Raw genomic sequence first — 26,106 nt, 5'->3', positions numbered from 1 at the left:
ATGGAAAGCTGTGTAGGTATGTATATTTGCGTGTGTGGACGTGTGTATGTACATGTGTATGGGGGGGGGGCCATTTCTTTCGTCTGTTTCCTTGCGCTACCTCGCAAACGCGGGAGACAGCGACAAAGTATAAAAAAAAAAAAAAAAAAAAAATGTATACGTTGAAATGTATAGGTATGTATATGTGCGTGTGTGGGTGTTTATGTATATACATGTGTATGTGGTTAGATTGGGCCATTCTTTCGTCTGTTTCCTTGCGCTACCTCGCTAACACGGGAGACAGCGACTAAATATGATAAAATATAAATGTATATGTATGTGCATGTGCATGTATTTATACATGTGTGTATATGAATGGATGGGTCTTTCTTCATTTGTTTCTTGGTGCCACCTCACTGACGAGGGAAAAGGCGATCAAGTATAATGATATTTATGAATAAATGTATATGCTATCCTGAGCCAGGTACCCATATTATTGACCACCCCCTAGGGGTGAAAGAACAGATGACTGTGGAATGACTGCTTCATCCAGGATTCGAAGCTATGTGCTCAACCCTGGGGAGCTAATGAATGCATTTAAGTTAGTTGTTCTGTAATACTGAAATTAATAGATGTTTGATCAGGAAAGATGAATGCATTCAGAATATTTTTAAATGTGCATTAATGAAATGAAATATGATTAAAAACAGAGTTTTGTTGAGATATATATGTACTGTCTAGATAAGATCTTTATTTTTTGTTTCCTCTAGGGTTATGAGAGTGCAGCAAAGTTACGTTGGTTCACTGGAAAGTTTGCCATGATTTTTGGTGCGGTCTATGCTGGATATTATTACTTCAAATATAACCAGAATGTAAGTACATCTAGTAAAGCTTTAACTTCAAATCATTTTTATGCAACAATCTTGAGTAAGTTTATGGTGTGAAACATAAGTTGTCATTCTCTATATGCATCATAACCGTTTTACCGTTTTACACTTATCCCTTCCCCCAGTCTCTCTATACATGTGAATTATCTCAAAAAATTGGGAAATCAGTAATTTGAGAACAGTTTTACAAAGAACATGTACCCTTGATCTTGAAAATATGATACTTAGTAAGATACATAATTGTTTTTATCAGCTACCTTAGTCTGATTGATGTATGACAAGGACTGAGGTTATGGTCATCAGCTTTCTCTTCCACTGTCTTTGCTGTCTCTTTTTGCAGTTCCTTTGGAAGTTAATAATGTTCAGTATCAGAAACTACAGGTTGAGTATCCCTAATAACAGACTGCTTACTCACCCCTCTCTTCAAAACTCTTGCATTTACCTCCCTAACCACCCCATCCATAAACGAATTAAACAACCATGGAGACATCACACACCTCTGCCACAAACCAATATTCACTGGGAACCAATCACTTTCTTCTCTCCATACTCATACACATGCCTTACATCCTCAGTAGAAACTTTTCACTGCTTGCAGCAATTTACCTCCCACACCATACTCTTAAAATCTTCAACAAAGCATCTCTATCAACCCTGTCATATGCCTTCTCTAGATCCATAAATGTTACATTCAAATCCATCTGTTTTTCTAAGTATTTCTTGCATACATTCTTCAAAGCAAACACCTGATCCACACATCCTCTACCACTTCTGAAACCACACTGCTCTTCTCCAGTCTGATGCTTTGTACATGCCTTTACCCTCTCAATCAAAACCCTCCCATATAATTTCCCAGGAATACTCAACAAACTTATACCTCTGTAATTTGAACACTCACCTTTATACCCTTTGCCATTGTACAATGGCACTATGCATGCATTCTACCAATGCTCAGGCACATCACCATGATCCATACGTACATTGATTAACCTTACCAACTAATCAACAACAGTCATTCCCTTTTTCAGTAAATTACACTGTAATACCATCCAAGCCCGCCGCCTTGCCGGATTTCATCCTCCGCTAAGCTTTCACTACCATTTCTCTGTTTACCAAACCTGGGCCCTTTCACTTCATACACCACCCTGACCAAAACACACTATATCTGCCATTCTGTCATCAAACACATTCAACAAACCTTCAAAATACCCACCCCATCTTCCTCTCACTTCATCACTACCCATTATCACCTCCGTATTTGCCCCCTACACTTATGTTCCCATTTGTTCTCTTGTCTTACACACGTTACTTACCTCCTTCCAAAACATCTTTTTATCCTCCCTAAAATTTAATTTAACTCTCACCCCAACTCTCATTTGCCCTCTTTTTCACCTTTTGCACCTTTCTTTTGACCTCCTGCCATTTTCTTTTATACATTTCCCTGTCATTTGCACTACTTCCACTGCTTCCGTAAATACATCCCACCCCCCTCACGTCATTTGCTCTCACCTTTTGCCGTTCTACACTCAATCTCTCCTGGTACTTCCTTACACAAATCTCCTTCCTAAGCTCACTTACTCTCTTCTCCCCAACATTCTTCTTTCCTGGAAACTTCCACAAATCTTCACCTTTGCCTCCACAAGATAGTGATCAGACATCCCTCCAGCTGCCTCTCTAAGCACATTACATTAACATCTAGAAGCCTCTCTTTTACATGCCTGTCAATTAACACATAATCCAATAATGCCCTTTGACCATCTCTCCTACTCACATATGTATTATGTGTATCTCTCACGTATTCCCAATCACCAGTCCTTTTTCAACACACAAATCTGCAAGCTCTACACCATTTCCATTTACAACACTGAACACCCCACTTACACCAATTATACCCTCAACTGCCACATTACTCACCTTTGCATTTAAGTCACCCGTCACTATAACTTGATCTCGTGCATCAAAGCTACTAACACACTCACTCAGCTGATCCCGAAACACTTTTCTCTCACGATCCTTTTTCTCATGACCAGTTGCATAAGCACCAGTAAACACCCATTGCTCACCGTCCTCTTTCAGTTTTATGCAAATCAATCTAGAATTTACCTTCTTACACTGTATCACATACTCCCACAATTCCTGCTTCAGGAGTAGTGCCACTCCTTCCTTAGCTCTTTGTCTTCTCACCAACCCCTTACTTTACTCCCAAGACATTCCCAAACCGCTCTTCTCCTTTATCCTTGAGCTTCACTTCACTCAGAGCCAAAACATCCAGGTTTCTTTCCTCAAACATACTCCCTATCTCTCCTTTTTTCTCATCTTAGTTACATCCACACACATTCAGACACCCAAGTCTGAGCCTTCAAGGAGGATGAGCACTCCCCGCTTTTCTCCTTCTGTTTCCCATTTTCGTAATTTAAATCTAAATACTTAAAACTAAATACCTGAGCATGAGAAGAAAGATCATGAGAGGCAAGTGTTTTGGGAGCAGCTGAGTGAGTGTGTTAGTAGTTTTGATGCACGAGACCAGGTTATAGTGATGGGTGATTTGAATGCAAAGGTGAGTAATGTAGCAGTTGAGGGAATAATTGGTATACATGGGGTGTTCAGTGTTGTAAATGGAAATGGTGAAGAGATTGTAGATTTATGTGCTGAAAAAGGACTGGTGATTGGGAATACCTGGTTTAAAAAGAGAGATATACATAAGTATGCTTATGCAAGTCAGAGAGTGTTACTGGATTACGTGTTAATTGATGGGCGTGGGAAAGAGAGACTTTTGGATGTTAATGTGCTGAGAGGTGCAACTGGAGGGATGTCTGATCATTATCTTGTGGAGGCGAGGGTGAAGATTTGTAGAGGATTTCAGAAAAGAAGAGAGAATGTTGGGGTGAAGAAAGTGGTGAGAGTAAGTGAGCTTGGGAAGGAGACCAGTGTGAGGAAGTGCTAGGAGGGACTGAGTACAGAATGGAAAAAGGTGAGAACAAAGGAGGTAAAGGGAGTGGGGTAGGAATGGGATGTATTTAGGGGAGCAGTGATGGCTTGTGCAAAAGATGTGTGGGAGGTGGGCAGATTAGATAGGGTAATGAGTGGTGGGATGAAGAAGTAAGATTATTAGTGAAAGAAAAGAGAGAGGTATTTGGACAATTTTTGTAGGGAAATAATGCAAATGAGTGGGAGCTGTATAAAAGAAAGAGGCAGGAGGTCAAGAGAAAGGTGCAAGAGGTGAAAAAGAGGGCAAATGAGAGTTGGGGTGAGAGAGCATCATTAGATTTTAGGGAGAATAAAAAGATGTTTTGGAAGGAGGTAAATAAAGTGTGTAAGACAAGGGAGCAAATGGGAACTTCAATGAAGGGGGCTAATGGGGAGGTGATGACAAGTAGTGGTGATGTGAGAAGGAGATGGAGTGAGTATTTTGAAGGTTTGTTGAATGTGTTTGATGATAGAGAGGCAGATATAGGGTGTTTTGGTCAAGGTGGTGTGCAAAGTGAGAGGGTTAGGGAGAATGAATTGGTAAACAGAGAAGAGGTAGTAAAAGCTTTGCGGAAGATGAAGTCCGGCAAGGCAGTGGGTTTGGATAGTATTATAGTGGAATTTATTAAAAAAGGGGGTGATTGTATTGTTGACTGGTTGGTGAGGTTATTTAATGTATGTATGACTCATGGTGAGGTGCCTGAGGATTGGAGGAATGCTTGCATAGTGCCATTGTACAAAGGCAAAGGGGATAAAAGTGAGTGCTCAAATTACAGAGGTATAAGTTTGTTGAGTATTCCTGGGAAAATATATGGGAGGGTATTGATTGAGAGGGTGAAGGCATGTACAGAGCATCAGATTGGGGAAGAGCAGTGTGGTTTCAGAAGTGGTAGAGGATGTGTGGATCAGGTGTTTGCTTTGAAGAATGTATGTGAGAAATAGTTAGAAAAGCAAATGGATTTGTATGTAGCATTTATGGATCTGGAGAAGGCATATGATAGAGTTGATAGAGATGCTCTGTGGAAGGTATTAAGAATATAGGGTGTGGGAGGCAAGTTGTTAGAAACAGTGAAAACTTTTTATCGAGGATGTAAGGCTTGTGTACGTGTAGGAAGAGAGGAAAGTGCTTGGTTCTCAGTGAATGTTGGTTTGCGGCAGGGGTGTGTGATGTCTCCATGGCTGTTTAATTTGTTTATGGATGGGGTTGTTAGGGAGGTGAATGCAAGAGTTTTGGAAAGAGGGGTAAGTATACAGTCTGTTGTGGATGAGAGAGCTTGGGAAGTGAGTCAGTTGTTGTTCGCTGATGATACAGCGCTGGTGTCTGATTTGTGTGAGAAACTGCAGAAGCTGGTGACTGGGTTTGGTAAAGTGTGTGAAAGAAGAAAGCTGAGAGTAAATGTGAATGAGAGCAAGGTTATTAGGTGCAGTAGGGTTGAGGGACAAGTCAGTTGGGAGGTAAGTTTGAATGGAGAAAAACTGGAGGAAGTGAAGTGTTTTAGATATCTGGGAGTGGATTTGGCAGTGGATGGAACCACGGAAGCGGAAGTGAATCATAGGGTGGGGGAGGGGGCAAAAGTTCTGGGAGCGTTGAAGAATGTGTGGAAGTGGAGAACATTATCTCGGAAAGCAAAAATGGGTATGTTTGAAGGAATAGTGGTTCCAACAATGTTATATGGTTGCAAGTCGTGGGCTATAGATAGAGTTGTGTGGAGGAGGGTGGATGTGTTGGAAATGAGATGTTTGAGGACAATATGTGATGTGAGGTGGTTTGATCGAGTAAGTAGTAATAGTGTAAGAGAGATGTGTGGTAATAAAAAGAGTGTGGTTGAGAGAGCAGAAGTGGGTGTTTTGAAATGGTTTGGTCACATGGAGAGAATAAGTGAGGAAAGATTGACCAAAAGGATATATGTGTCAGAGGTGGAGGGAACAAGGAGAAGTGGAAAACCAAATTGGAGGTGGAAAGATGGAGTGAAAAAGATTTTGAGTGATCCGGGCCTGAACATGCAGGAGGGTGAAAGGCGTGCAAGGAATAGAGTGAATTGGAACTATGTGGTATACCGGGGTCGATGTGCTGTCAATGGATTGAACCAGGGCATGTGAAGCGTCTGGGGTAGACCATGGAAAGTTGTGTGGGGCCTGGATGTGGAAAGGGAGCTGTGGTTTCAGTGCATTATACATGACAGCTAGAGACTGAGTGTGAACGAATGTGGCCTTTGTTGTCTTTTCCTAACGCTACCTCGCGCACATGCGGGGGGAGGGGGTTGTTATTTCATGTGTGGCGGGATGGCGATGGGAATGAATAAAGGCAGACAGTGTGAATTATGTACATGTATATATATGTACATGTCTGTGTGTGGATATATATGTATACATTGAGATGTATAGGTATGTATATTTGTTTGTGTGGACGTGTATGTATATACATGTGTATGTGGGCGGGTTGGGCCATTCTTTCGTCTGTTTCCTTGCACTACCTCGCTAATGCGGGAGACAGTGACAAAGCAAAATAAATAATAAATAAATAGTTTATATTCTTTTATTCACCTTGATTGAGTATTAATGAAGGTGGCTTGAAATGCAGTCAAAAGCTTGAAGTTTCTAAGTATATTTTTCCATCAAGTTTGCTCATATCATTCTTTCGCACATATATGTGATTCTAGGAGAATCATTTGGGAATTTAGTTGAGAGTAGGAACCACTTAACCATTTAAAAGGCATAGAACAATCCATCCTTGGTGATTCCACACAGTAGTATAGTATACATCAACTAGTGTATTCTTAAGAAATATTGGGTTACATCAGTTGATGTAACGTTTCTATCTATTTTTGTCAATATCTCTGATTCCCATTTCCTCTAGGAACTTCCATCAAGGGGGTGGCCACCTTAAAAGTCTCTATGTATCCCTGTCCTTACATTACCCCTTGCATACACCATTCAATGCATCCTTCCCAATTTCTCTCCCACCAATTCTCTTCCACTGTGTTTCTCCATGTCACAGGTGGTCTTCCTCTCATACTGACCCCTGTAATCATATCATACACTGTCCTTGTATGCTTCCCATCTTGCGTTCTTTCCACATGCCTAAACCTTCTCAAAGTATGATGTTTCACCCATTCTGCCACTCCACAACTCATTCCCTTTACATTCCCTACCATACCACGTCTCTCATACACTCCCTCATTTCTTTCTTCATTCCATCTCGTCATACCACATGCTCCTCTCAGATAGTTCATTGCTGCAGCCTGGATACTTGATGTCTGTGACTCATTCCAAGTCTGTATTTAGGCTGTATAGGTCAGGGTTGGGATAACTATGCTGTCCCTTAATCCTTTCATCACTCTCATACTAACACCTCAATCCTTCATTATTCTATTAAGGGAGTCAATGACTCCTTTACCCTGTACTGTTCTCTTCCATATCTCTCCTTCCATCTCATCAAACTTAACCAAGGTAGTGCCCAGATACTTAAATTCTGTCACCTCTTCCATTCTTTTTCCCCCTATGTCTGTACAGAAAGTAGTAAACTTCTCTCATCTTATAGGGCTTTGCGAAATCTGTACTTTCACTTTGTTTCCTTTCACTCTTTTCACACATCATTGATTTACTTAAATATACATTAATGTTCAATCAGTTCTGATTACCCACATCATAAAACACAGCCTTCTGCAACTCCTCTTCACTCTCAGCAAATGACACAGTATCATTTGGAAACAGGTTTGTCACTAGTCTTGGTACTTCACCACCATACTCCATCTCTGCACACCCCCCCCTTCCTTAGTTTTGCTTTCATCTTTCTTAACACCCCAACCATGTATATATGAAAGAGCCACGGTGACATCACTCAACCCTGCCCCACACTCAAGTGTATACCAAAACTTTTGCTTAACTCTCCATCCACTGATACATGTGCATTTGCTCCTCTACAGAAGGCTATCAGACACCATTCATCAGTTGTACCTTGACCTCATATATCCTTAACACATCTCATAAAGCATTCCTTTCAATTCTGTCATATGCTTTATGCAAATCAGTAAAAGCTGCGTACAACTTTTTACCTTTTGCTTAATATTTTCCCAGTTCTTTCTCAGCAAAATCTGATTCACACCTTGCTTCTCACTTATTCTGCAGTCAGTCACTTTCATCACTGTGTCACTTGCATACATTTTTACTAGCATACTTAACTGACTTATTCCCCTATTATTGCTGCATACATCCTTCGCACCTTCTCTTTTGAATAAAGGAACAATAACAGCTTTCACCCAATCCTCAGGCATATCCTTGTTTCCATGCTAAATTACATAACAGATGCAGACACTCTATCACACTTTCTCCTCCATACTTCAACATTTCAGGCATATACCTTTCTCATCTTCAGCCTCATTACTGCCCTTCTTACCTCCCTCTTTGCTATAGACCCCTGGACTTGTATCCTCTTCTTTCCCTCCTCCATACCCATGCATGTAATAACAGCTAACTCATCTTCTCCCACATTCATCAGTTTTTCAAAATATTGTTTCATCTTCCTTTCATTTCCTCCTTTGATTCAACAACTCCCCTTTCTTACTTCTCACATTAACATTTCCACTCTTTCATCCACCTCTTTCCTTTTTCACCTCTCAGTCCAACACACACACACACACACACACACACACACACACACACACACACACACACACACACACACACACACACTACTAGTGGCAATAGACATCTATAAAACATTTGGTACTGTCCCACAGCACATCCTCACACAAACAATTATTGACACCCTCCTCCACAACAGTGACAAAAAATGGGTTGGCCTATTTCAAAGTTGACTGCTATGCGAGAGTCACTCACAATGGCTTCACCTTGAAGACTAGAAATGGTATGCCAACACAAATTTTTGAACTGCTTGTATTTTTGCTATACCTCAATGATTAGTCTCTCACTTATGTTCATTTTTCATGAGGTCAACTTTTTCAAAGGTCCAGGACTTACATCCCAGATGCTTATGCATTAATCCACCACTGTCCCTCCTACAAAAATTATGAAAGTGATCCAGAATATTGAGCAGCTCTTTCTCATTGTTTTTAGCAACTATGGAAAACTGTTTCTCCTTGATCAAGTATTTTAGTATAGTCACCCCACCTCATTCTCATCTCGTTTAGTGCCCTATCCATGTAAACTTTAACGAACAACTCCATATTCCCAGCCAGCTATGCTCCATTTCAGTTCTTTGCACTTTTTTGTGGGACGACTGCTAACTTGAATGTCACTTATAATATGAAGGTCATTGTAGGGATTTACTACTACTATTTCTTTGACCTTTGTATGAATTTTAGAAATACTTCCTCATTTATTGAAAGTAAAGAAAAAGGTTGATATTAAAGGGATGAAGTGGAGGAGCAAATGTATGAAATTTTCTTTTATTTGGGTATATATTGTTTTGCAGTATGTAAGAGTAGTACAGGTGCACCACTGATTTTCCGGCACTCTTGGTTCCAAAGCCTTGCCGGATTAACCATTTTGTTGGAACAACCGTGGCCACTTAATGATAATTTATCAACACACCTCTAACCCACTAATTATACATCTTGCATCTGTCTAAAGTACACCATGTGTCTAGAGTATACCATGTGTTTAAAGTATTCTTCTGCATTATACACCTGCTCAGGACTGAGGTGCTTGTCTGCTACGAGTTTCGCAAATTCATCCACATACTCTGCAGCTCCTTTGTGGTTTGCAGACCGCTTTTCTGCACACACTTTATTCATGGAAATTTCATGACGCTTCTTGAATCTTTGAAGCCATCCTTCACTATAATCACAGTCATGTTGTAATTTAAGTTCTTAATGGAACAACTTAGCCTGGTCCATTATCCACTTCGATGCTGTCAAAACCATTCCATCATCACTCAATCGTGCTCAGTACTTTTACTGTCTTTCATAGGTTTTCTAATAATCATGTGCTTCTTGGAATTGCTATCTGCATAGAATTTCAATATTTTCTCCCTTTGCTTCTTTATATCATAAACAGTTGATGAACTAATACTGTAGATGTCACACAGCTTATGCACCAAAACACCACGGTCCATTTTTTTCAACAGTTCTACTTTATCTTGGATCGATATGGACTGATGTTTACATTTGACACCACAACTGACAGTCTCATATGTCTTAGAAGCCATAGCTAGGGTTAAATTTAAGCAAAATAAGCTAAGAATCTTAGAATTGCGGTATCACCACCAACAAGTGCAGTGTAAAGAATGTAAATAAGTGTCCCCAACACACAAAGCCATCTGTGGCCGCCTAGTAAACTAGTCTGGTGGCTGCGGTAATTTCAAGTTCCTCATGTAATTTTGTCCGAACTAGAGGAGGTTCTGAACCATCAGTTGTTGAAAATTCGGTGGTGTACCTGTAATTAAATCAAGACGTGCCATATATGTTGTTTCTCAGTATGTAAGAGCAGTAGTTATTGAATCAAGACATGCCATGTATGTTGTTTCTCAGTATGTAGGAGTAGTAGTTATTGAATTAAGACATGCCTACCATATTACCCTCCTTGCATCAGTAAGTACAGTTTCTAAATATTGGTGAAAAATGCAGTTAAAACTATTATTGATCCTGAAGATATATTTTTTATGTATATCCTACAGGACTGGTCACGAGCTGGTGGCTGGCGAGTTTTTAAGAGCAAAGAGATGATAACTCCTATCGACTCCAGATTCCCCCAAGTATCAGACAGAAAGGAAGGTGCTGATTTTGCTGCTCGAGGTTTTAAGACCAGTCCTATTTAAACTTTACTTTGTTGTCAAGGATGGAATTGACATATAGTAATGTACCATTCTCACTAGAAACATCCATTTTGGTCTGAAGCATTGAATTTTTCTCATCACAGTGAATGTGTAATAGGTTCCTTTACTTTGACCATTAGAACCAGGAGTTACAGATATTACAACTATAGTTTATTTATTGTACATATATTCAGTAATACAATATTTCATTATTCTTCTGGTTTGTTTTACCTTATGGAATTGTATCATGCAAAGTCTCAAATTAAACTGTGCCTATGGACTGTACTTTAAAAGACCTTAAAAGTTATAAATATCCATTTTCCTAACATTAATTGCTTAAACATTTAAAGAATAAAAGGGTGAGGTACTAATATTTCACATAAAAGCATCAGAGAGGAATTGAGAGTTAAGGAGAGTGAGTTTTATCAAATTTCAGGGAGAATAAGAAAATGTTTTTGGGAGAAGGAAAATATTGTGAGAAAAAAAGAATAAATTGTAACACTGGTGAAGGGAGCAAATAGGGAAGATGTATCAGGTAGAAATGAGGTGAAGATAAGACGGAGTAAATATTTTGAAGGGTTGTTAAATGTATACAAGACAGATGGCTGGTGTGGAATATTTTAGACACAGAAGCATGAGAAGTGATAATCATGGAGAGTAGTTTAGTGAACAGAGAAGAGGTGGTGTAAGCACCACATAAAATGAAATGTGTCATGGTCTATGGTACTACCTTATGAATTTCTTCAGAAAAGGGATGATCATATTGTTCATGGTGAGTTGTCTGAGGATTAATGGAATGCATGTATAGTTCCACTGTATAAAGGCAAAGGGGGATAAAGGTAAGTGTACCTGGTGGAATGAAATAAAGTTGTTAGCAAAAGAGAAAAGAGAGGAAGTAGTGCAAATGACTGGGAGATGTATAAAAGAGAGCGGCAGTCAAGAGGAAGGTGCAAGGATTGAAAAAGAGGGCAAATGAGAGTTGGGATGAGAGAGCATCATTAAACTTTCTGGAGAATGAAAGCTGTTTTAGAAGAAGGTAAATAATATGCGTAAGACAAGAGAACAAATGGGAACATTGGTGAATGGGGCTAATGGGAAGGTAATGACAAGTAGTGGTGAAGTGATAAGGAGATGGAGTGAGTATTTTGAAGGTTTTTTGAATGTGTAAAATGATAGAGTGGCAGATATAGAGTGTTTTGGTCGAGATTGTGTGCGAAGTGAGAGAGTCAGGGAGATTGGTTTGGTAAACAGAGAAGAGGAAGTGAAAGCTTTGTGGAAGATGAAAGCCGGCAAGGCAGCGAGTTTGGTTGGTATTGCTGTGGAATTTATTAAAAAAGGGGGTGACTGTGTTGTTGACTGGTTGATAAGGTTATTTAATGTATGTATGACTCATGGTGTGGTGCCTGAGGATTGGCGGAATGAATGCATAGAGCCATTGTACAAAGGCAAACGGGATAAAGGTGAGTGCTCAAATTACAGAGGTATAAGTTTGTTGAGTATTCCTGGGAAATTATATGGGAGGGTATTGATTGAGAGGGTGAAGGCATGTACAGAGCATCAGATTGGGGAAGAGCAGTGTGGTTTCAGAAGTGGTAGAGGATGTGTGGATCAGGTGTTTGCTTTGAAGAATGTATGTGAGAAATACTTAGAAAAGCAAATGGATTTGTATGTAGCATTTATGGATCTGGAGAAGGCATAAAGCAAATGGATTTGTATATAGCATTTATGGATCTAGAGAAGGCATATGATAGAGTTGATAGAGGTGCTTTGTGGAAGGTTTTAAGAGTATATGGTGTGGGAGATAAGTTGCTAGAAGTAGTGAAAAGTTTTTATTGAAGATGTAGGGCATGTGTATGAGTAGGAAGAGAGGAGACTGACTGGTTCCCAGTGAATGTTGGTTTGTGGCAGGGGTGTGTGATGTCTCCATGGTTGTTTAATTTGTTTATGTATGGGGTTGTCAGGGAGGTGAATGCAAAAGTTTTGGAGAGAGGGGTAAGTATGCAGTTTGTTGTGGATGAGAGGGCGTTGGAAGTGAGTCAGTTGTTGTTTGCTGATGATACAGCACTGGTGGCTGATTTGATGAAGTTGTTGACTGAGTTTGGAAAAGTGTGTGAAAGAAGAAAGTTGAGAGTAAATGTGAATAAGAGCAATGTCTTTAGGTTCAGCAGGGTTGAGGGACAAGTCAATCGGGAGGTAAATTTGAATAGAGAAAAACTGGAGGAAGTGAAGTGTTTTAGATATCTGGGAGTGAACTAAGCAGCGGATGTAACCATGGAAGCAGAAGTGAGTGACAGGGTGGGGGAGGGGGCAAAGGTTCTGGGAGCGATGAAGAATGCGTGGAAGGAGAGAAAGCTATCTCGGAGAGCAAAAATGGGTATGTTTGAAGGAATACTGGTTCCAACAATGTTATATGGTTGTGAGGCGTGGGCTATGGATAGGGTTGTGCAGAGGAGGGTGAATGTGTTGGAAATGAGATGTTTGAGGACAATATGTGGTGTGAGGTGGTTTGATCAAGAAAGTAATGAAAGGGTAAGAGAGATGTGTGGTAATAAAAAGAGTGTGGTTGAGAGAGCAACTTTTGCAGTTTCTCTACCATATCAACCACCAGCGCTGTATCATCAGCAAACAACAACTGACTCACTTTTCAAGCCCTCTCATCCACAACAGACTACATAATTGCCCCTTCATCCAAAACTCTTGCATTCACCTCCCTAACAACCCCATCCATAAACAAATTAAACAACCATGGAGACATCACGCACCCATACCACAAACCGACATTCACTGGGAATCAATCACTCTCCTCTCTTCCTACTTGTACACATCCCGTACGTCTTTGATAAAGCCTTTTCACTGCTTCTAACAACTTACTTCCCACACCATATACTCTTAATACCTTCCACAAAGCATCTCTATCAACTCAATCACATGACTTCTCCAGATCCATAAATGCTTCATACAAATCCATTTGCTTTTCTAAGTATTTCTCACATACATTCTTCAAAGCAAACACCTGATCCACCCATCCTCTACCACTTCTGAAAGCACACTGCTCTTCCCCAATCTGACGCTCTGTACATGCCTTCACCCTCTCAATCAATTCCCTCCCATATGATTTCCCGGGAATACTCAACAAACTTATGCCTCTGTAATTTGAACACTCAACTTTATCCCCTTTGCCTTTGTACAATGGCACTATGCATGCATTCCACCAGTCTTCAGGCACTTCGCCATGAGTCATACATGCAATGAATATCCTCACCAACCAGTCAACAACACAGTCACCCCCTTTTTTAATAACTTCCACTGCAATACCATCCAAACCACCTGCCTTGCCGGCTTTCATCTTCCGCAAAGCTCTCACTGCCTCTTCTTTGTTCACCAAAACAATCTCCCTGACCTTTTCAATTCGCACACCACCTCGACCAAAACACCCTATATCTGCCACTCTATCATCAAACATATTCAATTAACCTTCAAAATACTCACTCCATCTCCCTCTCACTTCACCACTACTTGTTATCACTTCCCCATTTGCGCCCTTCACTGAAGTTCCCATTTGTTCTCTTTTCTTATGCACTTTATTTACCTCTTTCCAAAACATCTTTTATTCTCCCTAAAAATTAATGATACTCTCTCACCCCAACTTTCATTTGCCGTCTTTTTCACCTCTTGCACCTTTCTCTTGACTCTTGCTTCTTTCTTTTATACATCTCCCACTCATTTGCACTACTCCCCTGCTCCCCTGCAAAAATCATCCAAACGCCTCTCTCTTCTCTTTCACTAACAATCTTACTTCTTCATCCAACCACTCACTACCCTTTCTAATCTGCCCACCTCCCACCTTTCTCGTGCCACAGGCATCACTTGTGCAAGCCTTCACTAAATACATCCCATTCTTCCCCCACTCCCCTTACATCATTTGCTTTCACCTTTTTCCATTCTGCACTCAATCTCTCCTGATACTTCCTCACACAAGTCTTCTTTTCAAGCTTACATACTCTCACCAATCTCTTCACCCCAACATTCTCTCTTCTTTTCTGAAAACCTCTACAAATCTTCACTTTCCGCCTCCACAAGATAATGATCAGACATCCCTCCAGTTGCACCTCTCAGCACATTGACATCCAAAAGTCTCTCTTTCACGTGCCTATCAATTAACACATAATCCAGTAACACTCTCTGGCTATCTCTCCTGCTTACATAAGCATACTTATGTATATCTCTCTTTTTAAACCAGGTATTCCCAATCACCAGTCCTTTTTCAGTACACAAATCTACAAGCTCTTCACCATTTCCATTTACAACACTGAACACCCCATGTACACTCAACTGCCACATTACTCTTCTTTACATTCAAATCACCCATCACTATAACCTGGTCTTGTGCATCAAAGCTGCTAACACACTCAGCTGCTCCCAAAACACTTGCCTCCCAAGATCTTTCTTCTCATGACCAGGTGCATAGGCACCAATAATCACCCATCTCTCTCCATCCACTTTCAGTTTTACCCATATCAATCTAGAATTTACTTTCTTACACTATCACATACTCTGACAACTCGTACTTCAGGAGTAGTGCTCCTCTTTCCTTTGCTCTTGTCCTCTCACTAACCCCTGACTTTATTCCCAAGACTTTCCCAAACCACTCTTCCCCTTTACCCTTGGGCTTCGTTTCACTCAGAGTCAAAACATCCAGGTTCCTTTCCTCAAACATATTACCTATCTCTCCTTTTTTCTTATCTTGGTTACATCCACACACAGTTAGACATCCCAATCTGAGCCTTTGAGGCACTCCCCGCTTGACTCCTTCTTCTGTTTCCCCTTTTAGAAAGTTAAAATACAAGGAGGGGAGGGTTCCTACCCCTCCACTTCTACGACACGTGGTCAGTGCATGGAAAGTATTCTTTCTCCCCTATCCCCAGGGATATAAATGTATATATACATGTGTATATATATATGTATACGAGTGAATGGGCCTTCTTCGTCTGTTTCCTGGTGCTGCATTACTGATGCGGGGAACAGTGATTAAGGACAATAAAAATATAAAAATATATGTTCTGGCTTTGAGTGAAACAAAGCTCAGTGGTAAAGGGGAAGAGGAATTTGAGAAAGTCTTGGAAGTGAAGGCAGGGATTGGTGAGAGGACAAGACCTAAGGAAGGAGTAGCACTACTCCTGTAGCAGGAGTGGTGGGAGTGTGTGATAGAGCGTAAGAAAGTAAATTCTAGAGTGATATGGGTAAAACTGAAAGTGGATGCAGAGAGATGGGTGATTATTGGTGCCTATGCACCTGGTCATGAGAAGAAAGACCAAGACAGGCAAGTGTTTTGAGAGCAGCCGAGTGAGTATATAAGCAGTTTTGATGCACGAGACCGGGTTATAGTGATGGGTGATTTGAATGCAAAGGTGAGTAATGTGGCAGTTGAGGGTATAATTAAGGTGTGTTAAGTGTTGTAAATGGAAATGGTGAAGAGTTCATGGATTTGTGAGCTACAAAAAGACTAGTGATTGGGAATACCTGGTTTAAAAAGAGATATGCATAAGTATACGTATGTAAGGAGGAGAGATGGTCAGAGGGCATTATTGGATTATGTGTTAATTGACAGGCATGTAAAAGAGAGATTTTTGAATGTTAAAGTGCTGATAGGGGAAGCTGAAGATATGTCTGATCACTATCTTGTGGACGCAAATGTGAAGAATTATAGAGGCTTTCAGAAAAGAAGAGAGAATGTTGGGGAGAAGAGAGTGGTGAGAGTAAGTGAGTTTGGAAGGGAGACTTGTGTGAGGAAGTACCAGGAGAGATTGAGTGTAGAATGGCAAAAAGTTAGAGCAAATGACATGAGGGGAGTGGGTGAGGAATGGAATGTATTTAGGGAAGCAGTGATGGCTTGTGCAAAAGATGCATGTGGCATGAGAAAGGTTGGAGGAGGGCAGATTAGTAAGGGTAGCGAATGGTGGGATGAAGAAGTAAGATTGTTAGTGAAAGAGAAGAGAGAGTATCATTAAACTTTTGGGAGAATAAAAAGATGTTTTGGAAGGAGGTAAATAAAGTACGTAAGACAAGAGAACAAATGGGAACATTGGTGAAGGGGGCAAATGTGGAGGTGATAACAGGTAGTGGTGAAGTGAGAAGGAGATGGAGTGAGTATTTTGAAGGTTTTTTGAATGTGTTTGATGATAGAGTGGCAGATATAGGGTGTTTTGGTCAAGGTAGTGTGCAAAGTGAGAGGGTCAGGGAGAATGATTTGGTAAACAGAGAAGAGGTAGTGAAAGCTTTGCGGAAGATGAAATCCAGCAAGGTGGCTGGTTTGGATGGTATTGCAGTGGAATTTATTATAAAAGGAGGTGACTGTGTTGTTGACCGGTTGGTAAAGATATTCAATGTATGTATGGCTCGTGGTGAAGTGCCTGAGGATTGGTGAAATGCATGCGTAGTGCCTTTGTACAAAGGCAAAGGGGATAAAGGTGAATGTTCAAACTGCAGAGGTATAAGTTTGTTGAGTATTCCTGGGAAATTATGTGGGAGGGTATTGATTGAGAGGGTGAGGGCATGTACAGAGCAACAGATTGGGGAAGAGCAGTGTGGTTTCAGAAGTGGTAGAGGATGTGTGGATCAGGTGTTTGCTTTGAAGAATGTATATGAGAAATACTTAGAAAAGCAAATGGATTTGTATGTAGTATTTATGGATCTGGAGAAGGCATATGATAGAGTTGATAGAGATGCTCTGTGGAAGGTATTAAGAATATATGGTGTGGGAGGCAAGTTGCTAGAAACAGTGAAAATTTTTTACCAAGGATGTAAGGCATGTGTATGAGTAGGAAGAGAGGAAAGTGATTGGTTCCCAGTGAATGTCGGTGTGCGGCAGGGGTGTGTGATGTCCACATGGTTGTTTAATTTGTTCATGGATGGGGTGGTTAGGGAGGTAAATGCAAGAGTTTTGGAGAGAGGGGCGATAATGCTGTCTGTTATGGATGAGAGGGCCTGGGAAGTGAGTCAGTTGTTCGCTGATGATACATCGCTGGTGGCTGATTTGGGTGAGACACTGCAGAAGTTGGTGACTGAGTTTGGAAAAGTGTGTGAAAGGAGAAAGCTGAGAGTAAATGTGAATAAAGTAAGGTTGTTAGGTTCAGTAGGGTTGAGGGACAAGTAAATTGGAAGGTAAGTTTGAATGGGAAAAAAATTGGAGTGAAGTGCTTTAGATATCTGGAAGTGGATTTTGCACCGGATGGAACCATAGACGAGGAAGTGAGTCACAGGGTGGTGGAGGGGGCGAAGGTTCTGGGAGCGATGAAGAATGTGTGGAAAGTGACAACATTATCTCAGAGAGCAAAAACGGGTATGTTTGAAGGAATAGTGGTTCCAACAGTGTTATATGGTTATGAGGTATGGGCTATAGATAGGGTTGTACGGAGGAGGGTGGATGTGTTGGAAATGAAATGTGTGAGCACAATATGTGGTGTAAGGTGGTTCGATCGAGCAAGTAATGAAAGGGTAAGAGAGATGTGTGGTAATAAAAAGAGTGTGGTTGAGAGAGCAGAAGAGGGTGTTTTGAAATGGTTTGGTCACATGGAGAGAATGAGTGAGGAAAGATTGACAAATAGGATATATGTGTCAGAGGTGGAAGGAATGAGAAGTTGGAGATCAATCTGGAGGTGGAAGGATGGAGTGAAAAAGATTTTGAGTGAATGGGGCCTGAACATACAGGAGGATGAAAGGTGTGCAAGGAATAGAGTGAATTGGAACGATGTGGTATACCAGAGTCGATATGTTGTCAATGGATTGAACCAGGGCATGTGAAGCGTTTGGGGTAAATCATGGAAAGGTCTGTGGGTCTTGGATGTGGATAGGGAGCTGTGGTTTTGGTGCATTACATGACAGCTAGAGACTGACTGTGAATGAATTTGGCCTTTTTGTCCGTATTCCTGGCACTGCCTCGCTGAAGCAGGGGGTAGTGATGCTGTTTTCCTGTGGGGTGGGGGAGCGACATCCTTCCACCTCCATTCCTCAAAGCATCTCTCTTACCCTTTCATTACTTACTCAATCATACCACCTCACACCACATATTGTCCTAACACATTTCATTTCGAATACAACCATCCTCCTCCACACAACCCTATCCATAGCCCATGCCTCGCGACCATATAACATTGTTGGAACCACTATTCCTTCAAACATACCCATTTTTGCTCTCCAAGGTAGCACTAGGAAAAAAGACAACAAAGGCCACATTCGTTCACACTCAGTCTCTCGCTGTCATGTGTGATGCACCGAAACCACAGCTCCCTTTCCAAATCCAGGCCTTTCCTAGGGCCTCAGTTGCCTGTGCTGCCTCAGCTAACATGAAAAAAAAAGAGACAGAGACTTTCGGGTGTAAATGTGCTGGGAAGGGGCAGCTGGTGGAATGTCTGATCACTATCTTGTGAAGGCATGGGTGACAACTTGTAAAGGCCTTAGGAAAAGAGGAAGCACATTGGTGAGTAGAGAGTGGTGCAAGTAAGTGAGCTAGGAAAAGAGACGTGTAAAGATATTACAGGAGAGATTGAGTTTAGAATCACAAAGGGTGAGAGTACAAGGGAATGTGTGAGGAATGAGAAGTATATAATTTGGGAAGCAGTGCTGGCATGTCTGAGAAATGCACATGGCATGCAAAAGATGGGAGGTGGGCAGATTAGAAAGGATAGTAAGTGGTGGGATGAAGAAGTAGATTTGCTGGTGAAAGAGAAATGGGAGGCATTTGGGTGGTACTTAAAGGGAAGAAGTGCAAATGATTGGGCATGTATAAGAAAAAGTGGCAGGAGGTCAAGAGGAAGGTGCAGGGGTTAAAAGAGAATGTAAATGAGAGTTAGGGTGAGCAAGTATCAGTAAACTTTATGGAGAACATGAGAATGTTTTGGAAGGAGGTTAATGTTGTCCAGGAAACAAGTAGGAATATTGGTGAAGGGGCAAAAGGTAAAGTGGTAATAGTTAGTAATGAAGTAAGAAGGAGACGGAATGAGTATTTTGAAGGACTCTTGAATGTGCTTAATGATAAGTTGGCAGATGAACGGTGTTTGGCTGAAAGCCTTATTTAAGATGAAATGTGGCAAGGTGGATGGGCTGGATGATGTGGCTGTTGAACTTATGAAGAGGGTGCCTTTGTTGTTGATTGGTTAGTTAAGATTTTTAATGTATTTGTAGATCATGGCGAAGTGTGTAATATTTGGTGAAAATCATGTATGGTGCCACTGTATAAAGGCTAGGGGGATAAAAGACACATTAAGGGTAAGATAGGAAGATGCATTAAAGTGTCTTTAAGTGAGAGAAAGGTTAATGGTAGTAGGAAATGGAACCATGTCTGAGGAAGATGTCCTACATTAGGTACCAAAGGGAACGGTGTTAGGTTAGCCTCTGTACTGTTTGTAATAATATCAGACATTAACAGGGAAGTAAAGGAAAGGATAGTAAAGGCTTTGCTAATGACACCATCATAGTAAGCATTATTTTTCAATCAGAAACTGATCAGACAGGGATGAAAAAAGACTTAAGACACAATTTACGAACGGTATAGGTGACCTTAATGGAATCTAATGAAGATAAATTTGAACAAATAAGTAATGGGTCAAGGAATGATTCACTATTAGTGCAATATAAAGGTCCAATGGAAATTGATAGAAAGTGAGCCAAATTTAAATGATTTGGGCGTCATCATAAATGAGAAACTTGATTTCAGTATATTGAGAGGATAGCACTATCAAGTGATGATAAGTATGATTCAGAAAACTTTCTCCACAAGAGAAAATGTATAACGACCAATAGTTAGACATAATGGGTAAAAAAATTGGTTGGAACATAAGGTAAGAGCCTTTAAAATCATTCCACTAGAGTTGCCCTCTGCCAGTGGCCTGTTAAAGGCCACAAAGCCGCACTGAAATTCAGTTATTGCTGTGGTCATTCCCTTGAAGATGTTCCTGAAGGGAATGAGCAACATAAATATAGATAGACAGATAGTTTAATGTACATATAAGAAGTAATAATCACCAACAAAATATTCAGAAAGAATTTAAAAGAATTCAGAAGCACTTCACAACCAAACCTGGGGAGATGAAGTATGTGGACTACCATGACAGGCTAAAAGAACTAAAACTATATTGCCTAAAAGAAGAAAAGATATTAATCTATGCTGGGCAAGAAATAAAAGATAAAAAGAAAATGTATTACACCTGAAAGTCTCAACAGGGAACATAGCAAATTGTTAAGTCTTCAAGAATAACATGCAACATACCAAAAAAAAAAAAAAAATAAATATATGAAAGCCCAACCATAAAGCTACAACAATTATCCAATGAAGTGTCAGGAGAAATAAGAAACTAACAGGGAACCACAGAAACATTTACAAGAAAACCTAATACATGGTTGAAAGCAGTCCTAGATGACAAAAGAATCAATAATCATGTAATGTAGGTGGCAGCTGAGAAGAATAGTCTCATACATCAAGCAAGATGTGTGGTATAGGTACAGCATCGATTTTCCAGCACTATTGGTTCCAAAGCCTTGCCGGATTAACCATGATGCTGGACCAACCGTGGTCACGTAATAATAATTCATCAACACACCTCTAACCCACTCATCATACATCTCCCATGTGTCTAAAGTATACCATGGACTGTTAGAAATTTAGATTAAACAAATATTAAATGTAAATTGATTCATTGGTGAAATTGATGAGAACTGCTATTGACGTTTGTGTGAATAAATTGTACATTTCCTTTTCCATAGCCAGAGGTTGATCCATTATGTGACGTTCATTTTTTTCATTCTTTTCAAGCTAAAAGTTTGTTTTCTAAATTGTTTCTTACATTTTTCATATGTATATATATGTATGTGTGTGTGTGTGTGTATGTGCGTATGTGTGTGTGTGTGTGTGTGTGTATATATATATATGTATATTATCCCTGGGGATAGGGGTGAAAGAATACTTCCCACGTATTCCTCGCGTGTCGTAGAAAGCGACTAGAGGGGACGGGAGCGGGGGGCCAGAAATCCTCCCCTCCTTGTATTAACTTTCTAAAATGGGAAACAGAAGAAGGAGTCACGCGGGGAGTGCTCATCCTCCTCGAAGGCTCAGAGTGGGGTGCCTAAATGTGTGTGGATGTAACCAAGATGTGAAAAAAGGAGAGATAGGTAGTATGTTTGAGGAAAGGAACCTGGATGTTTTGGCTCTGAGTGAAACGAAGCTCAAGGGTAAAGGGGAAGAGTGGTTTGGAAATGTCTGGGGAGTGAAGTCAGGGGTTAGTGAGAGGACAAGAGCAAGGGAAGGAGTAGCAATACTCCTGAAACAGGAGTTGTGGGAGTATGTGATAGAATGTAAGAAAGTAAATTCTCGATTAATATGGGTAAAATTGAAAGTTGATGGAGAGAGGTGGGTGATTATTGGTGCATATGCACCTGGGCATGAGAAGAAAGATCAGGAGAGGCAAGTGTTTTGGGAGCAGCTAAATGAGTGTGTTAGCGGTTTTGATGCACGAGACCGGGTTATAGTGATGGGTGATTTGAATGCAAAGGTGAGTAATGTGGCAGTTGAGGGAATAATTGGTATGCATGGGGTGTTCAGTGTTGTAAATGGAAATGGTGAAGAGCTTGTAGATTTATGTGCTGAAAAAGGACTGATGATTGGGAATACCTGGTTTAAAAAGCGAGATATACATAAGTATACTTATGTAAGTAGGAGAGATGGCCAGAGAGCGTTATTGGATTACGTGTTAATTGACAGGCGTGCGAAAGAGAGACTTTTGGATGTCAATGTGCTGAGAGGTGCAACTGGAGGGATGTCTGATCATTATCTTGTGGAGGCTAAGGTGAAGATTAGTATGGGTTTTCAGAAAAGAAGAGTGAATGTTGGGGTGAAGAAGGTGGTGAGAGTAAGTGAGCTTGGGAAGGAGACCTGTGTGAGGAAGTATCAGGAGAGACTGTGTACAGAATGGAAAAAGGTGAGAACAATGGAAGTAAGGGGAGTGGGGGAGGAATGGGATGTATTTAGGGAATCAGTGATGGATTGCGCAAAAGATGCTTGTGGCATGAGAAGAGTGGGAGGTGGGCTGTTTAGAAAGGGTAGTGAGTGGTGGGATGAAGAAGTAAGAGTATTAGTGAAAGAGAAGAGGGAGGCATTTGGACGATTTTTGCAGGGAAAAAATGCAATTGAGTGGGAGAAGTATAAAAGAAAGAGACAAGAGGTCAAGAGAAAGGTGCAAGAGGTGAAAAAAAGGGCAAATGAGAGTTGGGGTGAGAGACTATCAGTAAATTTTAGGGAGAATAAAAAGATGTTCTGGAAGGAGGTAAATAGGGTGCGTAAGACAAGGGAGCAAATGGGAACTTCAGTGAAGGGCGTAAATGGGGAGGTGATAACAAGTAGTGGTGATGTGAGAAGGAGATGGAATGAGTATTTTGAAGGTTTGTTGAATGTGTCTGATGACAGAGTGGCACATATAGGGTGTTTTGGTCGAGGTGGTGTGCAAAGTGCGAGGGTTAGGGAAAATGATTTGGTAAACAGAGAAGAGGTAGTAAAAGCTTTGCGGAAGATGAAAGCCGGCAAGGCAGCAGGTTTGGATGGTATTGCAGTGGAATTTATAAAAAAAGGGGGTGACTGTATTGTTGACTGGTTGGTAAGGTTATTTAATGTATGTATGACTCATGGTGAGGTGCCTGAGGATTGGCGGAATGCGTGCATAGTGCCATTGTACAAAGGCAAAGGGGATAAGAGTGAGTGCTCAAATTACAGAGGTATAAGTTTGTTGAGTATTCCTGGTAAATTATATGGGAGGGTATTGATTGAGAGGGTGAAGGCATGTACAGAGCATCAGATTGGGGAAGAGCAGTGTGGTTTCAGAAGTGGTAGAGGATGTGTGGATCAGGTGTTTGCTTTGAAGAATGTATGTGAGAAATACTTAGAAAAGCAAATGGATTTGTATGTAGCATTTATGGATCTGGAGAAGGCATATGATAGAGTTGATAGAGATGCTCTGTGGAAGGTATTAAGAATATATGGTGTGGGAGGCAAGTTGTTAGAAGCAGTGAAAAGTTTTTATCGAGGATGTAAGGCATGTGTACGTGTAGGAAGAGAGGAAAGTGATTGGTTCTCAGTGAATGTAGGTTTGCGGCAGGGGTGTGTGATGTCTCCATGGTTGTTTAATTTGTTTATGGAAGGGGTTGTTAGGGAGGTAAATGCAAGAGTCTTGGAAAGAGGGGCAAGTATGAAGTCTGTTGGGGATGAGAGAGCTTGGGAAGTGAGTCAGTTGTTGTTCGCTGATGATACAGCGCTGGTGGCGGATTCATGTGAGAAACTGCAGAAGCTGGTGACGGAGTTTGGTAAAGTGTGTGGAAGAAGAAAGTTAAGAGTAAATGTGAATAAGAGCAAGGTTATTAGGTACAGTAGGGTTGAGGGTCAAGTCAATTGGGAGGTGAGTTTGAATGGAGAAAAACTGGAGGAAGTGAAGTGTTTTAGATATCTGGGAGTGGATCTGTCAGCGGATGGAACCATGGAAGCGGAAGTGGATCATAGGGTGGGGGAGGGGGCAAAAATTTTGGGAGCCTTGAAAAATGTGTGGAAGTCGAGAACATTATCCCGGAAAGCAAAAATGGGTATGTTTGAAGGAATAGTGGTTCCAACAATGTTGTATGGTTGCAAGGCGTGGGCTATGGATAGAGTTGTGCGCAGGAGGATGGATGTGCTGGAAATGAGATGTTTGAGGACAATGTGTGGTGTGAGGTGGTTTGATCGAGTAAGTAACGTAAGGGTAAGAGAGATGTGTGGAAATAAAAAGAGCATGGTTGAGAGAGCAGAAGAGGGTGTTTTGAAGTGGTTTGGGCACATGGAGAGAATGAGTAAGGAAAGATTGACCAAGAGGATATATGTGTCGGAGGTGGAGGGAACAAGGAGAAGAGGGAGACCAAATTGGAGGTGGAAAGATGGAGTGAAAAGGATTTTGTGTGATCGGGGCCTGAACATGCAGGAGGGTGAAAGGAGGGCAAGGAATAGAGTGAATTGGAGCGATGTGGTATACAGGGGTTGACGTGCTGTCAGTGGATTGAATCAAGGCATGTGAAGCGTCCGGGGTAAACCATGGAAAGCTGTGTAGGTATGTATATTTGCGTGTGTGGACGTATGTATGTACATGTGTATGGGGGGGGTTGGGCCATTTCTTTCGTCTGTTTCCTTGCGCTACCTCGCAAACGCGGGAGACAGCGACGAGGTATAAAAAAAAAAAAAAAAAAAAAAAAAAATTGAATAAATGAATAAAATACACGTTCTTATACACCTGCTCAGGACTGAGGTGCTTGTCAGCTACGAGTTTCGCAAATTCATCCATATACTCTGCAGCTCCTTTGTGGTTTGCAGACTGCTTTTCTCCACACACTTTATTCATGGAAATTTCATGATGCTTCTTGAATCTTTGAAGCCATCCTTCACTATAGTCACAGTCATGTTGTAATTTAAGTTCTTTACGGAACAACTTAGCCTGATCCATTATCATGCTACCTGACACGTCCACTCCATCACTTCGATGCTGTCAAAACCATTCCGTCATCACTCTATCGTGCTCAGTACTCTTACTGTCTTTCATAGGTTTTCTAATCGTCATATGCTTCTTGGAATTGCTATCTGCACAGAATTTCAATATTTTCTCCCTTTGCTTCTTTATATCATAAACAGTTGATGAACTAATACTGTAGATGTCACACAGCTTATGCACCAAAACACCACGGTCCATTTTTTTCAACAGTTCTACTTTATCTTGGATTGATATGGACTGATGTTTACATTTGACACCACGACTGACAGTCTCATATGTCTTAGAAGCCATAGCTAGGGTTAAATTTAAGCAAAATAAGCTAAGAATCTCAGAATTGCGGTATCACCACCAACAAGTGCAGTGTAAAGAATGTAGATAAGTGTGCCCTGCACACAATGCCGTCTGTGGCCACCCAATGAACTTGTCTGGTGGCCGCAGTAATTTCAAGTTCCGTTATTCAATTTTGTCCGGACTAAAGAGGTGCCAAACCATCAATTGCCAGAAATTCGGTAGTGGACCTATATGTGCTTCACACTAGCCCAGCCATTCTGGTTAAATCTTGTCATCTGTCCAGCATTCCCATAATGACTTGTACAGTTTCTAAACATATTTCCTTTCCTCTGCAGTTGCTTTGTTTAAGCAAAAGACTGATCTGTCCTTGTATGGAGTATTGCTCTCACTCTGCATCCTTCCTTCACAGAGTTGAGATGAAAGTGGTTCGACTTATCAACTTTTCCAAGCTAACTTCAAAATGTGACCCCCTTGCCCTATACTGCAATGTTGTTTTACTTTCCTTTTTCTATAGGTGTCAATTTGGTTTTTACCAGTGAACTGGCTGCTTATGTGCCCCACTACTAGCTAGACCACACAATACTCAGGAAGCTGCTGCATCACATGATTATTGTGTGGCTATCAGCAACTTGAGGGTGGGTTGTTTTGCTTCCTGTTT

At 40.9% G+C, this 26,106-nt stretch overlaps 1 protein-coding gene across 1 annotated transcript in view; it reads left to right on the top strand.

The window, feature by feature from the left end:
* Window positions 1-10,822, top strand: part of ND-B17 (NADH dehydrogenase (ubiquinone) B17 subunit) — a 44,545-nt gene extending 33,723 nt beyond the window's left edge. The window contains exons 4-5 of the mRNA XM_071683739.1: window positions 750-851; window positions 10,471-10,822. Coding sequence (XP_071539840.1) covers window positions 750-851; window positions 10,471-10,611 — 243 coding nt within the window. The 3' untranslated portion in view covers window positions 10,612-10,822. The remainder of the gene's footprint in view (window positions 1-749; window positions 852-10,470) is intronic.
* Window positions 10,823-26,106: the final 15,284 nt, after the last annotated feature.

The sequence above is a fragment of the Panulirus ornatus genome, chromosome 37 (assembly GCF_036320965.1).
Source record: "Panulirus ornatus isolate Po-2019 chromosome 37, ASM3632096v1, whole genome shotgun sequence".
Lineage (NCBI taxonomy): Eukaryota > Metazoa > Arthropoda > Malacostraca > Decapoda > Palinuridae > Panulirus > Panulirus ornatus.
Note: the sequence above shows the minus strand (reverse complement) of the source record. Positions and strands in the feature narration are given on the sequence as shown.